This window comes from Corvus brachyrhynchos, unplaced genomic scaffold (assembly GCF_000691975.1).
Source record: "Corvus brachyrhynchos isolate BGI_N302 unplaced genomic scaffold, ASM69197v1 scaffold302, whole genome shotgun sequence".
In the NCBI taxonomy this organism is placed as follows: domain Eukaryota; kingdom Metazoa; phylum Chordata; class Aves; order Passeriformes; family Corvidae; genus Corvus; species Corvus brachyrhynchos.
Window position 1 is genome coordinate 204,349 of NW_008237244.1, and position 19,166 is coordinate 223,514.

At 36.5% G+C, this 19,166-nt stretch overlaps 1 protein-coding gene across 2 annotated transcripts in view; it reads right to left on the minus strand.

The window, feature by feature from the left end:
- The window catches only part of ZFPM2 (zinc finger protein, FOG family member 2), a 308,016-nt gene that overhangs the window by 111,761 nt on the left and 177,089 nt on the right, over positions 1-19,166 (minus strand). For both annotated transcript variants that reach the window (XM_017730299.1, XM_017730298.1), the window contains one exon: positions 1,036-1,147. In XM_017730299.1, coding sequence (XP_017585788.1) covers positions 1,036-1,147 — 112 coding nt within the window. The remainder of the gene's footprint in view (positions 1-1,035; positions 1,148-19,166) is intronic.

The following is a 19,166-nucleotide window of genomic DNA, read 5'->3' on the forward strand; positions in this document are numbered from 1 at the left end:
GTAGGTCTGTTTGGTTAGAAATAAAACCTAAAAGAAATTAAACAAGAACAGTGCATGTTCTAAAGTATTCACAAAGTGCTGAGATTGGTGATGGAAATCAATCAAAAAAAGGAAGAAAAGTCACAGTTTTGCAACCTGATCTGTAGGGTGAACGCTGAACACAGCTACACTACGTTATTTTTATTCCATGTATTCAAGTGGTGTTTTGTTTAACTTTTTTAAAAACACGTAGTGATGATTCTGTAGCTGCATTTAGAAAGCTTTCACAGCAACTGACCGAATAGTGTGCATAGTCCATGGTGCTATGGACCAAACCCAAGGCTCCTTTGTGTTGGTTCAAGATGCAAGGCAAAAGCCTGAGCACCTTGAACCAAAGGAGCTGTTAGATGTGGTGGGTTAGATAACGCATCCTTGGTGGGCAGCCTTGTAAGAACAAATCTGAAAATCCATGGAAGAGAGAAGTGATACCCATTGCCACGAGCCAATACACTCCAGTGAAGTATCATCACATCATGCCACTATGCAGAGACTGGAATGTCAGACGTGACAACCCTGAAATCCAGTTCCATTTATCTTATGTTACCATGTTGACACAAAGTCTTTTCATAGTCTAATCAAGTTCTCATTCTCCATATAAAACTGGATTTCAGTTAGTAGTCTACAACGTAATGCAGCATAGAGAAATGATATCCAGTATGCCCAATAAAATGTCAAAAGGAATTCACCTATTCAAAGTGTAGAGATTTTACCGGTGTTTCCCAGAGTACTGACTCTCAGAGAGAAATGGATGGTACATTTTATGTCAGCTGATGTCCTTCAGTGTTTATAAAGTATTTAATAAACTACAGGCACCCTCTGGGGTTTTTATATCACTAGAAGGAAAAAAAAAGGCAAAACCAGAACATGGGAAAAAAATGGGAACAAAAACTGACATTAAGGGCAGACATAGCATTAATTTTCCTAGTATGCAACAGGTATATGTTTATCTCAGTAGCTTACGCAAGAAAGTAAAGAAAAAAATCGGTTTGTGTTTACCTTTGCTGTACACAATGCAGTTGTTTTTGTTGTCTTCTACTCCTTGCCAAGTCACATCCAGCAGCCACTTGGGGCCAGCAGTCAGTACCATAGGGACTGAAGCCTTTGTCTTCTGTAGGAAGAATGATAACAAACAGATGCCATTTGTTCGCCTTGATTAAGAACTTGAATAATAATGGTAATAATCATTTAATTTGCAAACAACAAAATCTCCAAACCCATAAGCCAAAGACTTATTCCCCTGCCTCAGGATTTTTTTTTAAAGAAGACACAAGCAGGAAGCTTTAGTTCTTTCATTGATTGAATGGCGAAACTATTATCAAGGATTTTTCCGAATGATATTGGATCAGATCTCCAAGATTAGGCAGATCTCTGGTGGCTGAGAATTATAAAGGGAATGCAGATGACTTTCAAAGCAAAGAGCCAAGTGTTTAGAAGTGAACTTTAGACACATTGTACTTCATTATCAGTGGGATCTCCCTATTTCCTGAAACAGACAGGAAAGAATTTAAAGAATCGGTATTCATTTCAAAGATCTGTCCTGGGTAACATTTGTATTATCATAGGAAATTGTTCAGAATGGATAAGGGAATTTTTCCCCTTTCGCTATGTGTTGATGTGTGATTTTACTATGTCTGAAATAATAATAATGCTAATGATTTACTGCAAAAAGACTACAAAACAAGTTGTATTAATACATTAAAAAACTCAAAAGTAAAGAAGGACATCATCACACCTGAAAGGCATGCAGGCAATTTGCCATCTCCTGTCTGTATTTCAGATTCTGTATTTAGAGAATTTGGTATTTGAGGAGATAAGGCAGAGGCCTCAAATTTATTAACACTTAACTCCTCTTACTAATCAAACGGCAAAATTCTGAGTTTGTCAGTATGTGGCAGTTAGACTTCTATCACAGACACTTCTTCTCTGTATCAAGAATGAAACCACAACAGAAGTACAAAGTACAAAAGTCACAATGTAGTTTTTAATTCTTTTTTTCTGAGATATAATTCTGTCCAAGACATTCCAACATTTTGTAAGAGAATTAAATTATTTTTATATTCCAACAATAATTCTCTAGTTGTCTTAACCTATTTTTTATTGTGATATGCTGTACGACTGATCAAGATAAAAAAACCTGAAGATACAGAAAATCATATTTACATGGACATTCCAAATGCTTTGCCCACATTTATTATCGATAACTATCCTAGAAATGTAGTGAAGAATATGAACATTTACCACAGATCATATTACATTCACAAAATATACCTGAAAATATTTATTGAAAATAAGATACTGCTTAAAATATTTTAGTTATGTAAGATTAAATCAATAATCTTAAAGAATATATACTATAATTACATTAATATTTTAACAATAATGATAAATAAAGACAGACATCAAATATTACAGGCCTTCATATTTGTGTGGGGTTTTTGTCTGTTTAGACTCCAATACTATTTTATCCAATATACTACTTCTTACTTAATTTTAATTTTAGATTTTACATTTTTCATACAAATGCTTGTGCATAAGTCACATTTTTATATGAACTTAATGACATTATTCATATTCCTTGAGTATGGGAAAAAACAGATAGAAATTATGAATGAAATTAGGAAAAAGGAATGTAACATCTAGCAAAAATATAACTACCTAGTGAGAAAATACTGAAACCAGAGACATGCAGTGTCTCAACTCCTAGTAAGACTTTCTCTATGGGAAGTTGCAGAAAGTATGTTTTGCTTATATGAAGTATTACAAGAGTCAACCCAACCACATGCACTTGCATTTTGAATTTAAATTCTAATTAATAATTGACCAGTAAACAAAACAATTTTATTTTTTAAAATTTGGTTAAGTTTCTATGTAAATTATCAAGAAGCCTGATATTATCAGTTATGAAATCAATGGAAAGTATATACATAGGGGCTATATAGAAAATAATGACATGAACTAGGCAAGGACTGAAAAAGAGCTGCAGCAGATGACATGAAAGGTAATCAAAGTATCATCTCTATCTTCTATCATAGGAAAGTCTGAACTTTACTGTAATTTACACCAAAACAGTGCTAAGGCTGCCATGGAAACAATGAAAAGTGGCTATTCTTCCCATAGCTGAGAATCATACCCAAATTGAATACAAACAAGAATGTTAGCAACTATGGCTGCATAGCAATAATGAAGAGGAGGATCAGGACACACTCCAATACTTGCTGCATTTCTCCAAGTGCCATTTCAGCCAAGCCTTTAATATGTTTTTGTGCTTATATGTGCTTTCAGTCTCTGGCAATTCCAAGTATAATCAAAAGACAGTGAATTATTATCCAGCTAGAAGACTTTTCCAAGTACACCAAAAATGATTAAGACATTCAAAGAAGTATTCTTTTTTCCTAAGTTGGAGGACAAGTTAAAAAACAGAACAAACCAAAATTCTATCTTTTAAGTGCAGAAAGGATAATCTATTTAATTTTCACAAGATCTAATTCCTATTTCTGGTTTACTTCTTTCCAGACGTCTGACATTTCATTGTGTCTCTTCCATCTCTAAGGGTATTATCTGCATTAAGGTGGTATCAAAAAGCCTCAAATAATATCAGGATCTTCTTGTGCTGGGCAATAGTTTATCTACATAGACAGGACAAATAATATGTCCTGGGAAAGGATTATACTTAACCACATACTGCTGAGGAAGAATGAGATACAGAGATACCGTTTGACTTTCTCATGGAGATTAATTTTTCCTTTAGTAAGTGGTAGGCTTAGTCCCAGGCCACCACCCCAGTTTCCTTCAGACAAGGAGAGGGGCCTAGGCCTCATCCCTTCTGAGGTGAAGCAGCAGCAGCAGCAGGTAGTCAGCATGTGTGTCTGCTTTACTGTTCCCCATTTACAGGGCTTTTTTGGAACTTAAAGAACTCCGTGGTTATCACTAAATTAGCTTCCAGGTCGGCTTGGCAGTTAAATTTGTAATCAGCTCTGCAGCTGTAAGTGGTCTCTAAGCACTAGAGATAGGCTGGAGGAGGAACAGGATGTTTCGTCTCAAAGGTCTGCTAGCCCAGAAGAACTGGTGAACACCTCAAAAGAATTTCCCATTCTCCCATAGCTCTGCTCCCAAGCTGCACAGATATGTAAATAAACTTATTTTAATATGAAAGCAAAACTTCACAAGACCCCGGCTGCTTGTAAAGCTTGGCAGCTCCACTGAGGGATACCAGCAGTGGCTTCCCTTTGATGCACCTTAGTGGCATATTGTGTGAGCTGTAAGGCAGGTCAGGACCACAGCAGCAGTTCTTGGGGTCTGGCATCCTGTGAGGTTTACACGTTCATAGGTGTTCACCACTGAGAGAGGCTTGCTCTTGTGCTTTATTATATAGTAAGAACTGAAGCAAGCCTGCTGATTCAGGAAAGGCCATTTCCTTAAAATGGTTAAAATGAAAAGACCCCAGTCCAAGATAAAAAGAAGCTATGGTTAAATCAGTCATGCCTTTATCACCTCAAGATTAGACTACTGCAATGCGCTATACCTGAGGCTACGTTTTAAATCCATTTGAAAGCTGAAGCGGGTGCAGAATGCAGCAACCAGCTTCTAAAGCAGGATATCGTGCTTTGAGCACGTTACACCAGTGCTTTTTAATTTGCACTAAGTGTCTGTGGAATTTAAGGCACTGGTCAGAACCTGTAAAGGCTGGGACCTGTCTGTTTGAGATGCCTAATTGAGACCTGCCAGGTCCTTTGTCTCAACTGTACAACCACAGCTGAGAACCACAGAGGAACATGAAAAAGGGCTTCCTTGGCTTGACACGGAAGAAAGTCTTGGCAGAGCAACATATTCTTCACGACAGCTCTTTACCTTTGGGATATCATCCTACTTGAAATAAAGTATGTTCATGCTCTGACTGTCAGAAACTTCTATGAAAATCATCCTGTAATTCATAAGATGTACTTGTCATACGGCAAAATTTACTTGGTCATTCCCAAAACAGTGGGGGTAGGTGTTACCTACTTTACACTGTTTTGTTTTGGTTTTTTTTTTTTTAAAGTGCTAGTAGGAATACCTCTAGCTTAAGAAATGTACCTTTTTACACACACACAAAAAAAAGCTTTCTTGACACAGGAGCAACAATATTGCAGTTTCTTACAAATAAGACTTCAAAAACCAAACGTAATTTCATTTCTCCCTCTGAAAGAATGGCTACACATTACTCAAAAGCTTACAAAACATTCTCCCTACTGCCTAAGTATAATCATAGGGATCTGCTAACAGGTGTCAGTCAGTAAGATGGGGCCATACAGTAATAACCTCACATTTTTTAAACAAGGGCACATTAGAGACCCACAGTTTTGTTGACTGCTTTATACTAGGTAACTGTAGATTCTACACTCAAGCAATGTTTCCCTAAAAATGCAATTTCTGCTAATGTTTTCATGCCATAACTAGATAAATTTGACAAGGACAAGAAGGGTCAAAACTGTGATCTCTCAGGGAACAATTAGAATTAGCTAATGAGGATAAAAGAGGTCAGGCAGGCATCCACTTCTCACTAACCTTTGAAGAAACTGGACAAACAAGGGAGGTAACCCTCAATAAATGTTTATATACAGTCAAGAGGTTAATGGAGATAAAAATAGCCATCACAGCAGGCTGAAAATAGTTTTTCACTCTTGTTAAATGGAATCAGTGCTGACAAGTAACATTAGATGGGCTCTTCCCTGCGAAGATTTCTAACATATGATGTGTGTGGCCTGGCAGAAACTTGAGGAAACCCCCACGCTGAAGAAAAGTACGGCATGATCAAGTTGTTTGAAATCTATGAAAGTCTGATGTCAAATGCCTGATCAGTGTTAGCTGTTTCTTAAGAAGCTGTGCTGAAGCAACAGTTACTGAGCTACTGAGCTCATGTTCAGTAAGTCACTGTGACATGACCATTCTGTCCCAGGCACAGTGCTCCAATAAATGTTCAACACTATTTAAGGAGATGTATTGATACTCAAAGGCTTTGTTTCTTACTGTATTTTGGTTCCTGCAAACAGATTTTCTTTCTAAATCTTCCAAAGAGCCTGAATTCCAATGAAAGATACAGAGTATTATCAGAATGTCTTCATGCCCTTGGAGAAAGTTCCAATGCCCGCTGGGCAGAGTTAGTTTATATAGTCAATTGAAACCAAGAGTGTACTGGGAGAAGAGCTGTAAATATATCTCAGGTGCCATCAGATATGAGTCTGGGCTAGCAAAACACCAGTTAATACACTGACGGAGGTTTCTAGTTTGAAATTCAATTTAAATTCAATTGGATCATCACAGGGTTGACATGCTGAAGCTGCAGAACATCCCCTCTTGAGAGGTTGAGTTCACCTTTGATGATCACCATACTCAATTCAACAAACTCTGTAAGCTCATCAAATCAATTCAGTTGGGAAGGGTTCGTAAGGGTCATTCTGGACAGAGCAGTAACAGATATTTGTATACATCTCAGACTGTCCCTAATTAGTTAATATTTAAGATTTTTTTAATACTATGAGTGGTAACTCCATTTTATCACCTCTCACACTGACTGTCCCAATGCATTTCTTTACCTTGAAACTGATTACAAATTCATATAGCTCTCAGACAATCCCATCCAAACAGCCCAATGGCCAGACACAGACCCACATTTTGTTGTTGATTTGTATGGAATCAGCTGGACTGTCTTTCAATTTCTGTAGCTTCCCTGAAAACTCTTATCTTTTTCCAAGGAGGATTCAGTCTTGGAAGAATATTTATCTCAGGGGTTTTTCTGGAAAACCTGCCAGTCAAGGCCCATGGCAGCACTTCACGGTGCCACAGCTTTCTTTGCTAGATGTGCAGAGGCAACTCCTGTCCACTAACACAACACTGGAGATGTCAGGAGGTTTTCAGTGCTGTGCTTCCATGCCAATGACAACATCACCAATTAAAGCAAAGGCATGACAGTTTCTAGCCGTAAACACCCACTCTGGAATATTACAATTGCACCAGCACTTCAGCTTTCACAGCCTCCACTATACCTGTAGGTGAGACTATGAAACTTGAACTAAATGCAGAAGAAATTTTGCAATCCTTAGTCCTTGTGGTTGAAAAAAAAAACCCAAACCCAAAAACCTTTGAAAAACTGATACCAACATAATGCAGTTAATTTCACCTAAATCTTTAGACAGCATGACATATTGTTTTAGTTACTTTACAATTTTTTGGGGATCCAGGGTTTCAGAGGAGTGTTCAAGCAAATGTATATGTGCACAGACAAATTGTTACTTGTGATGGGCCATGAAACTAGTGATGAAGAAAAGAAGGATCTACTTCCCACTATTTTTTTGGTGATAGGAGAAGAAAAATATTGGTAACAGTTGAAGAGGCTGTGGTCAAACCAAAGCCTTTAAATGTTTCAAACATAAAAAAAAAGGGGGAAAAAATGTGCACACAGATGGAATCCCAAAAGACAGCTGGGATTCCCTGCAACTGAGAAACCCTGCTGTTTACCCCAAGGGATCACCACTTGTCAAGTGACAAGACTGAACATACATTTCACCATGTATCACTATGTACACTTCATCCACAAACCTAAAGCAGACCAAAGAAATTATTCAAACAAAAAAACTCCACACCCTAGGTATGTTAATATTTTCCAACATTTGTCAGGATTTTAATATGATTTCAAAATTTTTATTACTATCAAATGTGCCTGCCTAATGCAAATTAAATGTGTGCTAAACATGGGGATCATTTCATTTTACCTAACTAGAATGCACTTTTTTCAAATCTGTAAAATAAACATAAATCAAATGTCACTGTAACTTAGGTACAAAGTAATGTTGTCAAAAGCAATTTCAATTTGGTCTATTTAACTCAGGATACCCTTGGAACGCATCTTCAAACTCTTCTCCAGTTCTAAAAAGGTTTAAATAAATCCATATTCTGGAACAACTGGACCTAGCTGAGTCCTGGTGATTCTTTTTGTCTGCTTCTGTGGTCCTGGAGAAGGTGACTACCAACTTACCGGAACAGGAATGGAAAAGCTGGAAAATGGACCTCAGAACACTCAGTGATCTTCCACTGCCCCCATCATTCTGTCTCGATGGGCTTTCCACGCCTGTCTTTCCTTCCTCTTAAGTTTTCATCTGGCTTCACTCCACAGTTGCTCCTCCCCTGCCCTTTTCTCCCACTTCTTTTTCCCAATTTTATAAATACCTGACTATGTACAGATTATTTCCTTTCTCAAAGAGCATGGGATGGATACAGTGTATTTTGCCATCACTCTCTTGACTTCCGTTTCTCATTTCATTTTTCCCATTACTCTCTTTCCTGTTCATTCTGTTCTTTGGGAAAGCAGTCTATATACGTGTGTTTACACAATGACCAGAACCAGGAAATCGTTTTCTTACTCAGTGCTGGGATTAGCATAGATGTGCCAAGGATATTCTGAAAGTTGACAACCCAAAGTGTATCATCTCTGTTGTGGTGAGTTGATACCTGTGGGTAGCATGAGCACTGTCAGTGTGTCTTAGTGTTCAGGTATCTGCTGTGGGTGTTGAACCTTTCTGCTTTACTGTAAAGTTGAATACTTTGGATAATGCTATTTCAGAGATGACATGCACCTGTACCGATGAAATCACACACTATATAACTTATCTTTAGACAAGATATCATGCAGTGCTGCTTGCACACTTTCACGCTGAATTGTCAGTGCATTTTTCCTACTGGGTTAACCTCACTGTTGTAAATTATTGTCTACTCTAAGAATTTCCTCTCTCTTTCTACTAAAGAGACCATGTTGATATTTGCCAGTCAATACTTTCTGAATGCACTTGCTTGAATGTCACTTATTTCCCTTTTGCTAAACATTTTTCACATAAGATAGATGAATGCTCCGCTCAGTATGGCTCAGCTGCAATTCTGCAAACATCGAATTTACTCTGGATAGGTTGAGGGACTAAACTGTGGGATAAACCATCAATCCCCAGTAAGCTTCTGACAATTGGTCTCTCACTTTGCACAAATATCATTTGGGCTTGGGGCAGTTAATGTGACAATAGATATTTCAGATGATCAAGGGGACAATTACAGAGGTTTTTCTAGAAGACATGAAGGCATTTATATTGCATATGGATTAATTCTGCCTGGTCCCATGGTCTAGCTGTTTACACCAAAGCCATCCAAAATGATTGCTGCATCTGCAGCTTAATTCAGTGTGGTACAGAATAATTTCTAGTTTAGAGCAATTTTGTAATTTTTTTGTCTGTTATACTTTTTCTTATCCTGGATGATTTAAATCACCTTTTCTAGAAGTCCAAACTTCATGTATCATATGTTTATTTTTATCTAAGGAATAGAAAAAGGGGTACTGATAGGACAAGGGGGAACGGCTTTAAACTGAAGGAGAGTAGGTTTAGATTAGCTACAAGGAGGAAATGCTTCACTGTGAGAGTGGTAAGGCACTGGCACAGGTTGCTCAGAGAAGATTCCCTACATCTGGAAGTGTTCCAGGCCAGGCTGCATGGGGCATTGAGCAGCCTGGTCTAGCAGAAGGTGTCCCTGCCCCAGGTAGGGGGGTTGAAAGTGGATGATCTTTAAGGTCCCTTCCAACCCGAACCATTCTATGATTCTATGAATACAAAAATACAAAAATAAAAAAGGACATGCATAAAGCCTTCTATAAATCATCCATTACACAAAACTACAGAATTGCTAGTTTTAGATTCTGCTTATTATATGTTGTTATTACTTTGTTTGGAACTGCAAACTCACGTTGTATATTTTACTTTAGAAAAGTGAATATTTTTGTCATGAATGGTGAATAAGTCACACTTTAGCAGAAGTAAAAGACAGCATTTTTTTAATTTCAACTTTTTTTTATTTCCCAGGACTAAAGAGGGAGAAAATAAAAAGTTCTTTGTATATGCTTATCCAATATTTTAAATGTATGCATTTAAATGAGTGCAGCTCTATTAGGATTACATTTCCAATGAATATTGTGAGGTCTTTATGAAATACATATTCAATACAAAGGCATTGCAGGCAATGGTATAGGCATTGAAGTGTAATTCTCTTGGTGATGCATTACATAATATTTGAACTTCAGTGGTGCACACACTGAACACACACAAAATATTATATATAAATTCCTCTCTAATTTGAAATAGAATTGGGGAATAGGAAAGAATTGATACCTTTCTTGAGGACTTTTTAAGATTTTTATGCATGCTTTTATTAGCTTTATATATATACATATATATATATCTTTACTAAGAGGAAATGTGGTACTTTAAAGTAAGAGCATAAATCCAACATACAATCCTCTGCCCAAGTTTTATATTTGTTAAGATAGAATAATCATTTAAGGTAGAAGTTTAAAGCATGATTCAACAACCAGAAGTCTTCATGTATGACTTTGATTAATTATTTTTAGTTCAGTTGAAACATCCCAGTTTATCTCCTTTTAAGATTATCCTTGACATATTTAGAAATCCTAATGCAGATTTTATGGCCCACACCTATCCCTGATGGTGCTAATGGACTAGGCATAATGAATCATTCTAATTTGGATGAAAGGACCACACAACATTGTGGCAGTCCTTTAGAGAATTAAGGCTCAATTCTGATCTTCCAGACTTATGAATGCATTTTTGGGATTAGGCTGTGTATCTGTACATCTGTTGAGTCTCAAGGGGTGTATACTCAGCTAAGTATTCTGACCTTCCAATGTACTGTATCAAATGTGTGGCCTTGGGATATGAAAGGATTTGATTACAACTGTATTTTAACACTGATTTAATATATAATTATGGGGTAAAACCTAATTCCTCCTTACATCTTCATGTAGAAAATTCCATCACTATTAAGCAGACACTAGGATATTTTTTCCCCAGCGAGAGTGATAGTAAATGGAAGAAATTGAAACACCCACCCAGGATAATGTAAAATCAAGGACAATCTTCTTAGGGATGGCTTTAAAATCAGCTTCTTGCATCCATAAAAAAACAAATTTAAATGATCTTCTGCAAGTGTGTTGCTAGTAGGTACGCAGTGCATTATGCACAAGACTTGACAGCTTATGTATAAATAAACTGGAACAAGGCTCCTTTAGTGATTTTCACTATAATTCTATGATTTCTTGTTCACAGGTAATGAGGAGAGCAATTAACTTCACACACACACTATATATATATAATACTGATGGAAAAAGTTTACAAATAATTGGAATTATCTGGTTATTATCTATTCACTTATAATTTGTTTTTCTAGTATATCAAAGATGGAATGTTGTAAATCTTCCTTTACCTGGTTAAACTTTCATAAGATATGCTTTGTGTCTTTATGTAAAATTTTAAACTTTTTTTATTCCATTGAAAACTCCTTCTCAAATATTATCAGTGAAAAACCCCTCAAAATACTAAAATAGACTTCAAAAGAAAATCAGTTTGATAGATTGCAACATATGACTGTGCAGTATTTTAGGGTTTTTATTTTTTCTTCTTTACCATCAAATTTTGCATAGATTTTAAAATAAATAACAGTGATATTAAGTAACTGATTAATATGAGGATTTCAGCAAAAATACTTTCCAAAATTCTGTGCTTTCTCATCAATATGATCTGTCACAGATCTGAACTACAGATTCATGGTGCTTACATTTTCTTTATAATTTCAGAAAGCTTGGACCAAGAAGATGAACTGAGCAGAGCAGCACATTTAATTTGCAAACTATTACTTTCTTCCAGTTGAAGAATATGCTACACATAATCAGGTAATTTTTTTCCCCCTGCCTTAAAAGCATGAGGATTTTATTTTACTGTTCTCACACAAAAATTAAAATTAATTTCCCTAAAATGCCAATGACAGACTAAAAGTATCCTCAGTTTTTGTAGTTTGTATGACATTGTTGTGTAACGCAGCTCTCATTTAAATTGTTTCAGTGTACTGATTAAATGCAACATGACTAAGAACTGCAGCTATGCAAGTTTCCATGGAAAAAAAGTCTCAAAAGAATGGGTGAAGGTCCTTCACTGGGACTGGAGATAAAGATGGAGAATCCAGCAGCAGGACTGGTGAGTACAGGGCTCTGGTTCCAGTAAGACTCAACAAACAGCTCAGATCAGAATCTAAAGTCCAGGAAAACAGCCTGTAGCTTCGAGATTAGCTTTCTCACACTATTCCTGAGTTAAGCCAGTACAAACATCATCATGAATGCATAATTATGATTACGCACTATGCTATTGCATAATAGATCTTAAAATCTGGAAACAAAGAAGTAGTGTAGGAATGCTGTTTTCAGGCTTTTGGTTTTGAAGACAATGAAGTTAAGGGTAAAAGACTTTCCATAAGGAAAACAGTTCCAAGAAAATGCTTTCTACTTGGAAAATTCATACAGATAGTTATGAAATATTTACACATAAAAGCAGGGGTAAAGGGAGATAGGGACCTGGTGCTATGTTTATAACTTGAAAATAACAATGAGCAAAGCCCAAACCCCTCCCATATTAATATATTTTAGGGAACTAAAAAAAACCCACTATCACTTGAAATAAGTAACAATAGACAAAGCAACTGGAAGCTTGGCAAGTTTACTTAAAGGATCTTTTTCTCAGAAAAAAATAAATTTGATTTTTTTAATTCTTTGCAGCAAGAATTTCCCTATGAACCAAAGTTCCTTTCTGGGACTGATGGATATACACAGTCTGGTATACTAAGTTTAAATGACAGTGCTGATAAAAGGGTGATGCAGCTTGCTTAAAAGGAGCTGATGGATTCATTCACTTTCATGTGTAGAAACAAAACAGTGTGAATATGAGGAATGCAGTAACTGGGTACATCTATGACTAAAGACTGTTGGTATCAAACTCTTGTGAGTTGCCAGTTTATCAATGAAGCCACGTTGCGCCAGCAGTGCTGCAGCTCTGTGTTCTCTAGTAGGACACCTTGAGACCTGTAAAGACTCTGGGATCACAAATCCAAGGAGTGGTCCTCAAGTGGGAGTGGGCTGACTTTCAGAAGTAGGAAGCATAAAAAAGAACAACAAATTTGCACATAGGTTCTATATAGGGGTCAGGTTAATTTTGTTGTATGAAAGAAAACTCACAGCGGTAATAAGAGTCAGGCTGAGTACCACCACACTGCAGACTGAATTTAAGTGATTAAAAAATTATTGTACTGTTGGCTAAGACCAGTTTCACAAAAAATTACTTTTTAGCTCCAAAAAGTAATTTTTCCTTGAAGGCCTTCCCTGGTTCAAAGAATACCCAATCCAATCCAATAAAATCAAATCCTTTATCCTTCCAGTAAAATTTTGAATGAATTTTCAGATACCTGAGAAAGAAAAAAAAAAGAACAAAACAACCCAGCTTCCAAATGTTCCTAGCACTTCAAGACACCAATGAAGCAAATAAAAGGGAAAGAAAGACCCTCAATTGTGTGTTATGGAGCCAAGAAAGCAACCTAACGCCACAAAGCACCAGAGGTAAATCAAGCTCACAAGAAGCAAAAGCTTTAGAAATTGGCAGAATCAGAGCAGACCAGGCTATCAAACCCCACAAGTTAGTACAACTTTATACCAGAATTTCTCTTCTTATCACAGAATTCGGCATGAAAATGCCACACTACTGCAGCCACCATATCCGTTTCAAACAACTACCTCGTATCACTTGGCACTAAATGGCAGCAGCTGTTCAAGGGAGACTTGAACCTGGCGTTCCAGCTGAGCAGCGGTTTTTCCCTGCTCCCAAGAGATATGAGCCTTCAGGTGAGGTGTGAAGCTGCCATCAGCATGGGGCATTTGTCTCATGTGGCAGCCTCCAGGCTTCCGGGTTACTACAACCTCTGCACAGGTGCTGCTGTTGTCACCACAAGGCTTCTCAGTTTTTTCGGGGAACGAAATGAATAATTGCCTGATTCTCACAAGTCCAGATCCAATTTGCTCATTGAAGGGAAGTGGTCACATCTGCAGACCCTCTGATAGCTCCTGCTAATTCTAAGGAGGACAGCTGGATGATGGAACTCTGCCTCTTCACTCCTCCACTTCAGAGGTGACCTTTGATCAAACTTTCTTTTACGAAGCTGTGGATGATGAACAAATGAATACAAGCTACAACATCAAACAAAGAAGCAGCACTCAAACTCAGGGCCAGTGGAGCCATGGCTTTAGGTTCACATCAGCCACCGGAAGGAGAAAGGGATGCTCAGGACCAAGCACTCCTGCTCCACACAGCTCAGGCAGATCCAGCCCCTGCTCCTTGAAAGTTCAAGTGAAACTTGATTTACAGCCACACCTTGGGCTGCGGGCAAGAGCTGGGAGAGCTGAGAGAGATCTGGACAAAGAGTGATGGGAGGCAGAGGCAGGGGGCAGTGGGTTCCCTTAGTATTATAAAAATGCATCTTATTCTGTTTTTAATCAACGAACCTTATCCAGCAATCAAGGCAGATATATAATAAGCTGAGCTACTCTGTAAATCTAAACATTCCCCACAAATAGAAAAGATACAGCCTGAGCTCTCTGATTGTTACTACGGCAACTATCTAAAATGAAAATCTTGTTAACCCTTTGCATGCTGTAGCCACCCATGCATCAGTGTTAGCTGACTTCTGTGCACTTATCTCTCCTTTTTCCCCCTCAAGAAATTCATAATTGTATTGCTTCACAGTAGTTATGCTCTGGTTATCCTGTTTGAGACTGAAAGAACTGTGATAGGTGGTAGTTTCACAGGTACAGCTGAGTTTTGTTATTTGCTCATTACCGGGATTATAGTTCAAAAAACAACTAAGAAAACAGAAGAGAAAATCTTTAGATTGCTCCACGAAGCCTGGGATTTTTATTAAAACCTTGACAACTGGAATGGGATGTTTTCTAACAAACCACACTCCTGCCTTTTTTCTATTAGTTATGAAATTATTTGACTGTAAATAGCATATTTTTTGGAGGAATTTTTTCTCTATAGTGGATTATAAGCAGGCTACTTTTCAAACATTTTTTTAAAGCTTCTATTTCTTAAGTACTCCACAGAAGACTGCCAGTGATTTTAACACAATAATATGTTAACCACAGTGCAAAGAAAATTAATGGACAGGTATTTGACTTGAAAAATTCCTTAAATGCAAGAAAATTTAGACAAAAAGAAAACTGACTTTCTAATTTTCACAAGTTGCAGATGATATTACAGTGACATTAATACTTGTATGTACCTCAATACTCAAGACAGTTTCATTATAATATCTATTTGGCAGCATTATGACAAAGTGAAACTCTCTGCAGTTCTTATGTCTTCTACAATTCACCACTGAAAACAATGGAAGCCATGGAAATTTTTCCATATTCAAAGTAAAAGAAGCAGGACGTGGTCCATAGACATCAATTCTATTGATTCCTTTACCTTGTGCCTGCCATGTAATCAATAGACACCCTTCAGTACTGGGCAGAAATACTCTTTATGGAATTCCCACTTTGTTGTTACTGAGAGTGAAATGCTTGATTGATATCTTACAGAATTGCTTCATTCACTTCAACATAGATAAGGTTAAAAGATCATTACCTGGATATTTTTGCAGAACTGAACAACACGTATATATTAATAAACAACATACTTTCATTTATAAAAGCAAAATTTACGCATAAATGAGTCCATATAACTTGAAGTGGCTCAAGTTATGTGTAAATTATCTGAAGATCTTGAATGGTGTCCACATTAAATTGAAGGTTATCCAACTTTCAATACACTAAAATAAAAATGCCATTTACAATAAAGTATTAGTTAAATACTAGTACTACAATACTCAGTTTTATTAAAAAGAAACACTGACTAAGATTTTTAAGTTTACCTAGAATTGTTTTAAAGTTTGAGAAAATAATTGATTTTAAAAAGAAACTGGATTCTGTATAATAGATGTGTATGTCAGAGAATGAGGCCAGAAACCTTAATATGTGCTCTTGTTATTTACAGAAAATTGAATTCATTAAAGTGGACAAGCTACCTTTACTTCTTTCTTCTTAACAAACACCTGTGTGTCAAAAAACATCACAGACCTCACCTGCACTAAAAATAAACTGAAGAACAGATTGATGGCACTGGACAAAAACCACACTTCTTGTCTGATCCAAATAGTTTTACTTGTTTAGTGTTGAAAATTTAAGATTTTGGGTAAGAATGAGTGAGGTGCATAACACATGTAAAGATAGTGCTGGAATATAGGAAGGTAAGAAAATATTTACCAGGAGAATGACTTGAATTAGTTTCTCTGACTAAGGATGTGTTCCAAATTTATTTTTCAACTTCTGAAACATTTCCCTTTCTTTTGTAATTAATCTGATATATAGCATTCAAAGCAACTTACCTTTTACATTTTTTTCAACATCTGTCTTTTTCATGAATTCAAATAGACTACACTTTCTAGCATTAACTTCCATATTTACGAGACTATAATCATTAGATTCATCCTAAAGGCTTTTCAAACATCATGTCTAGCTATCAGTATTTGCTTATTTCCCTGGAATACGACCAAAATAATCTAGAAGTGTACTGGCTAGTCAACACACTACACATAATTCTCGGAACGTATAACAATCCTAGTTTTCCACTGGTTTATTTCAAGTAAGATTTTTTTCTTTAAAAAAGGAACATCACCATTTATTTATTTGTTTGTTTGTTTTATTTTTATTCCCCCAACTCCACCTTGTTTCCATATAACCTTTAAATTGCTGTGTTTGCCAAATTGGTCTTTTAACCAACAGACTTGAGTTCTCTGTATCTCTTACAAGGTAGGTATGGATCCCAACTCCTTTGGCTTTGCTATAGTTGAATATAATTATTTTGAAAGGGAAAGATTATTTGTATGTAATTTATTTGTCCAGGTCAGTTACAAGCACTTGTCTTCTTTGGGACAAACTAGGGTCAAATGTTTTCTTGCCTGAAGAATCTTTAAAGACCTGGGGGAACTTCACCACATATTCCCCAGAGAAGTCCTCCCTTCTTGTGGGTATTTGCCCTTCTTGATCAGGCACAAAAAGAGTCATGGAGCTTACAGCAGGTAATGGGCTTTCTAAAAAAGTTCAAAAGAAAGAGAGCATCATGCCCTGCACAGAGTAATGGTGAGGTGGGAGATTCTGTTCTGTTACTAGAAATTGCTCAGCAAACCTCAGTAATCCAGCACACAACAATCTCATCATCTGACCACATATCTCCATTTCTTCAAACTTAATCTTAAATATTTCCTAAAGCCTAACAAGCAAAAACTTTTGATAAAACTATAACTAAGGGCCAAATTACCACTGTGAAAAAATCAGCTAAGCAAGGTATATTTCTAACAGAAGCAATGCTTCAGATTGTCATATGTAATCACTTGGTAGTTTCTCATTGGTGTATAACTAATGGCAGCAGAGAAGACTCATTAAAAAAGGTTTACTGCTGGAATTTATAGATGGTTCAAAGAAAATTTCATGGAAATATATTATTCAGTAATGAAAAAATTGTCTTTGCAATTGTGGTAAATTTTTAAGTATGTATGATGGGTTGATTTGGGGCAAAAGACCCAAAACAAATAATGATAATAAAATAGAGAATACACAAAATGTTCCAAATCCTGAATAATTGTACTATGAGCCCTTTAAGTGTTTTCTTTAAACTTAGCACTGGCTTAAAGTGTGCAAAATAAAATACTCAGTGTAGTTTCATGCAAATGCCAGGTTCAAGAGTAACGGTTCACAAAGGCAATCAAATCTGTCCAGGCATATCTGTTTGGTTATGCAGCCTCATCTGTAGTTCCATAATAGACAAGCAAATAGGCAACAGGTCATATTTTACTTTCAGTAACAAAGACAATATTCCCATTGATGTCAAAAGGAATTGCACCTGTGATTCAGATAACAGAATTTAAGCCAATCTTTGCAGATCATCTTTTCTTTCGGGTTTCTTGGCTGACAGAGATTTTATGATGTTAATAACTTCACTTCGAATTTAAAGGGAAAAAATGTTGCTACACTTATGTACCCCTACCCCACCCCACACACCCTGTCCCCAAACATTATCAATCCTGATCCTTGAAATATTTATTTCTGCATTACTTCAGCTCAAAATACCAGAGAAATCAGTAGGAGTTGCTGTGGGACAACCTTCAAAGATTACAGGTTTTGGGTATCATAAGCATTTATCTATAGGAAGAAAAAAATATCCTTTTCTATTCCAGTGTACTTTATAAAAAGTTAACATTATTACAGGTAAAACCTACCTTAATTTCCTTTACATATACCACCAGTATTCATAATTCACACAAACTCCAGGACTAGTAAGGAATTCATAATTCCAGTAAGGAATTCATTCCATTTCTTTTTTTTTTTTTTCCCTGAAAATGATTTCAATTTAAAGGAATAACAATCAGCTTAATCAGAGCATCAAAAACCACAAAATGGGCATAATACTGCTCTCCCTGATCTCAGTGACATATCATTACTCATATCTACAAATCCATAACACGTCTTGTGTAATATATGAAAAGACTGTGATTGGAGGAAAATGGATAGAACCAAAAATGTACCAACTAAATACTCAAGAAGAAGACTAAAAGTTAGGACACCAAAATAATGACAGCATTAGAAGCATAATAGGGCATAATTAACTTGGAGAAGGATGCCAATACAATGTAAATGAATGCAATGACATGCAGTTCATTATAGGCACTAGAATCTTATAAATCTGTGTATCCCACTAAATGAATCCTTTTATGTTCTCCAGCATCGAGCTGCAAGTGCTCCAAGCAGGAGATTCAGGTATCTACGTTCATACGTTTTTTTCCTGTCAGTTTTCTGCAGGTAAGAATGATGATGTATTTAGAGATTATGCTCATGAGTACCTGCAGCTTCGTATTTTTCTTGAAGACTTGTACTTTGCAAAAAGCTTCACTACTTCTGTCCCATTTCCTGCACCAATGTCTAAAGAACGTATGTATTTCAACATCCTTATAGAGTTACAGTTTTAAATCCTTACTCAAGAAGCTAAAAAGGTTGCTCAGGCAAGGTACGTGTTACCATTGTGCTTTCTATACTCAGGGAACAACAGGTCCTGCCCGAAGGAATTGCAAAGGAGGGAACAAGCAGAGCACATACTCCAAAAAGCTATTTAAAGCTAACTATTATT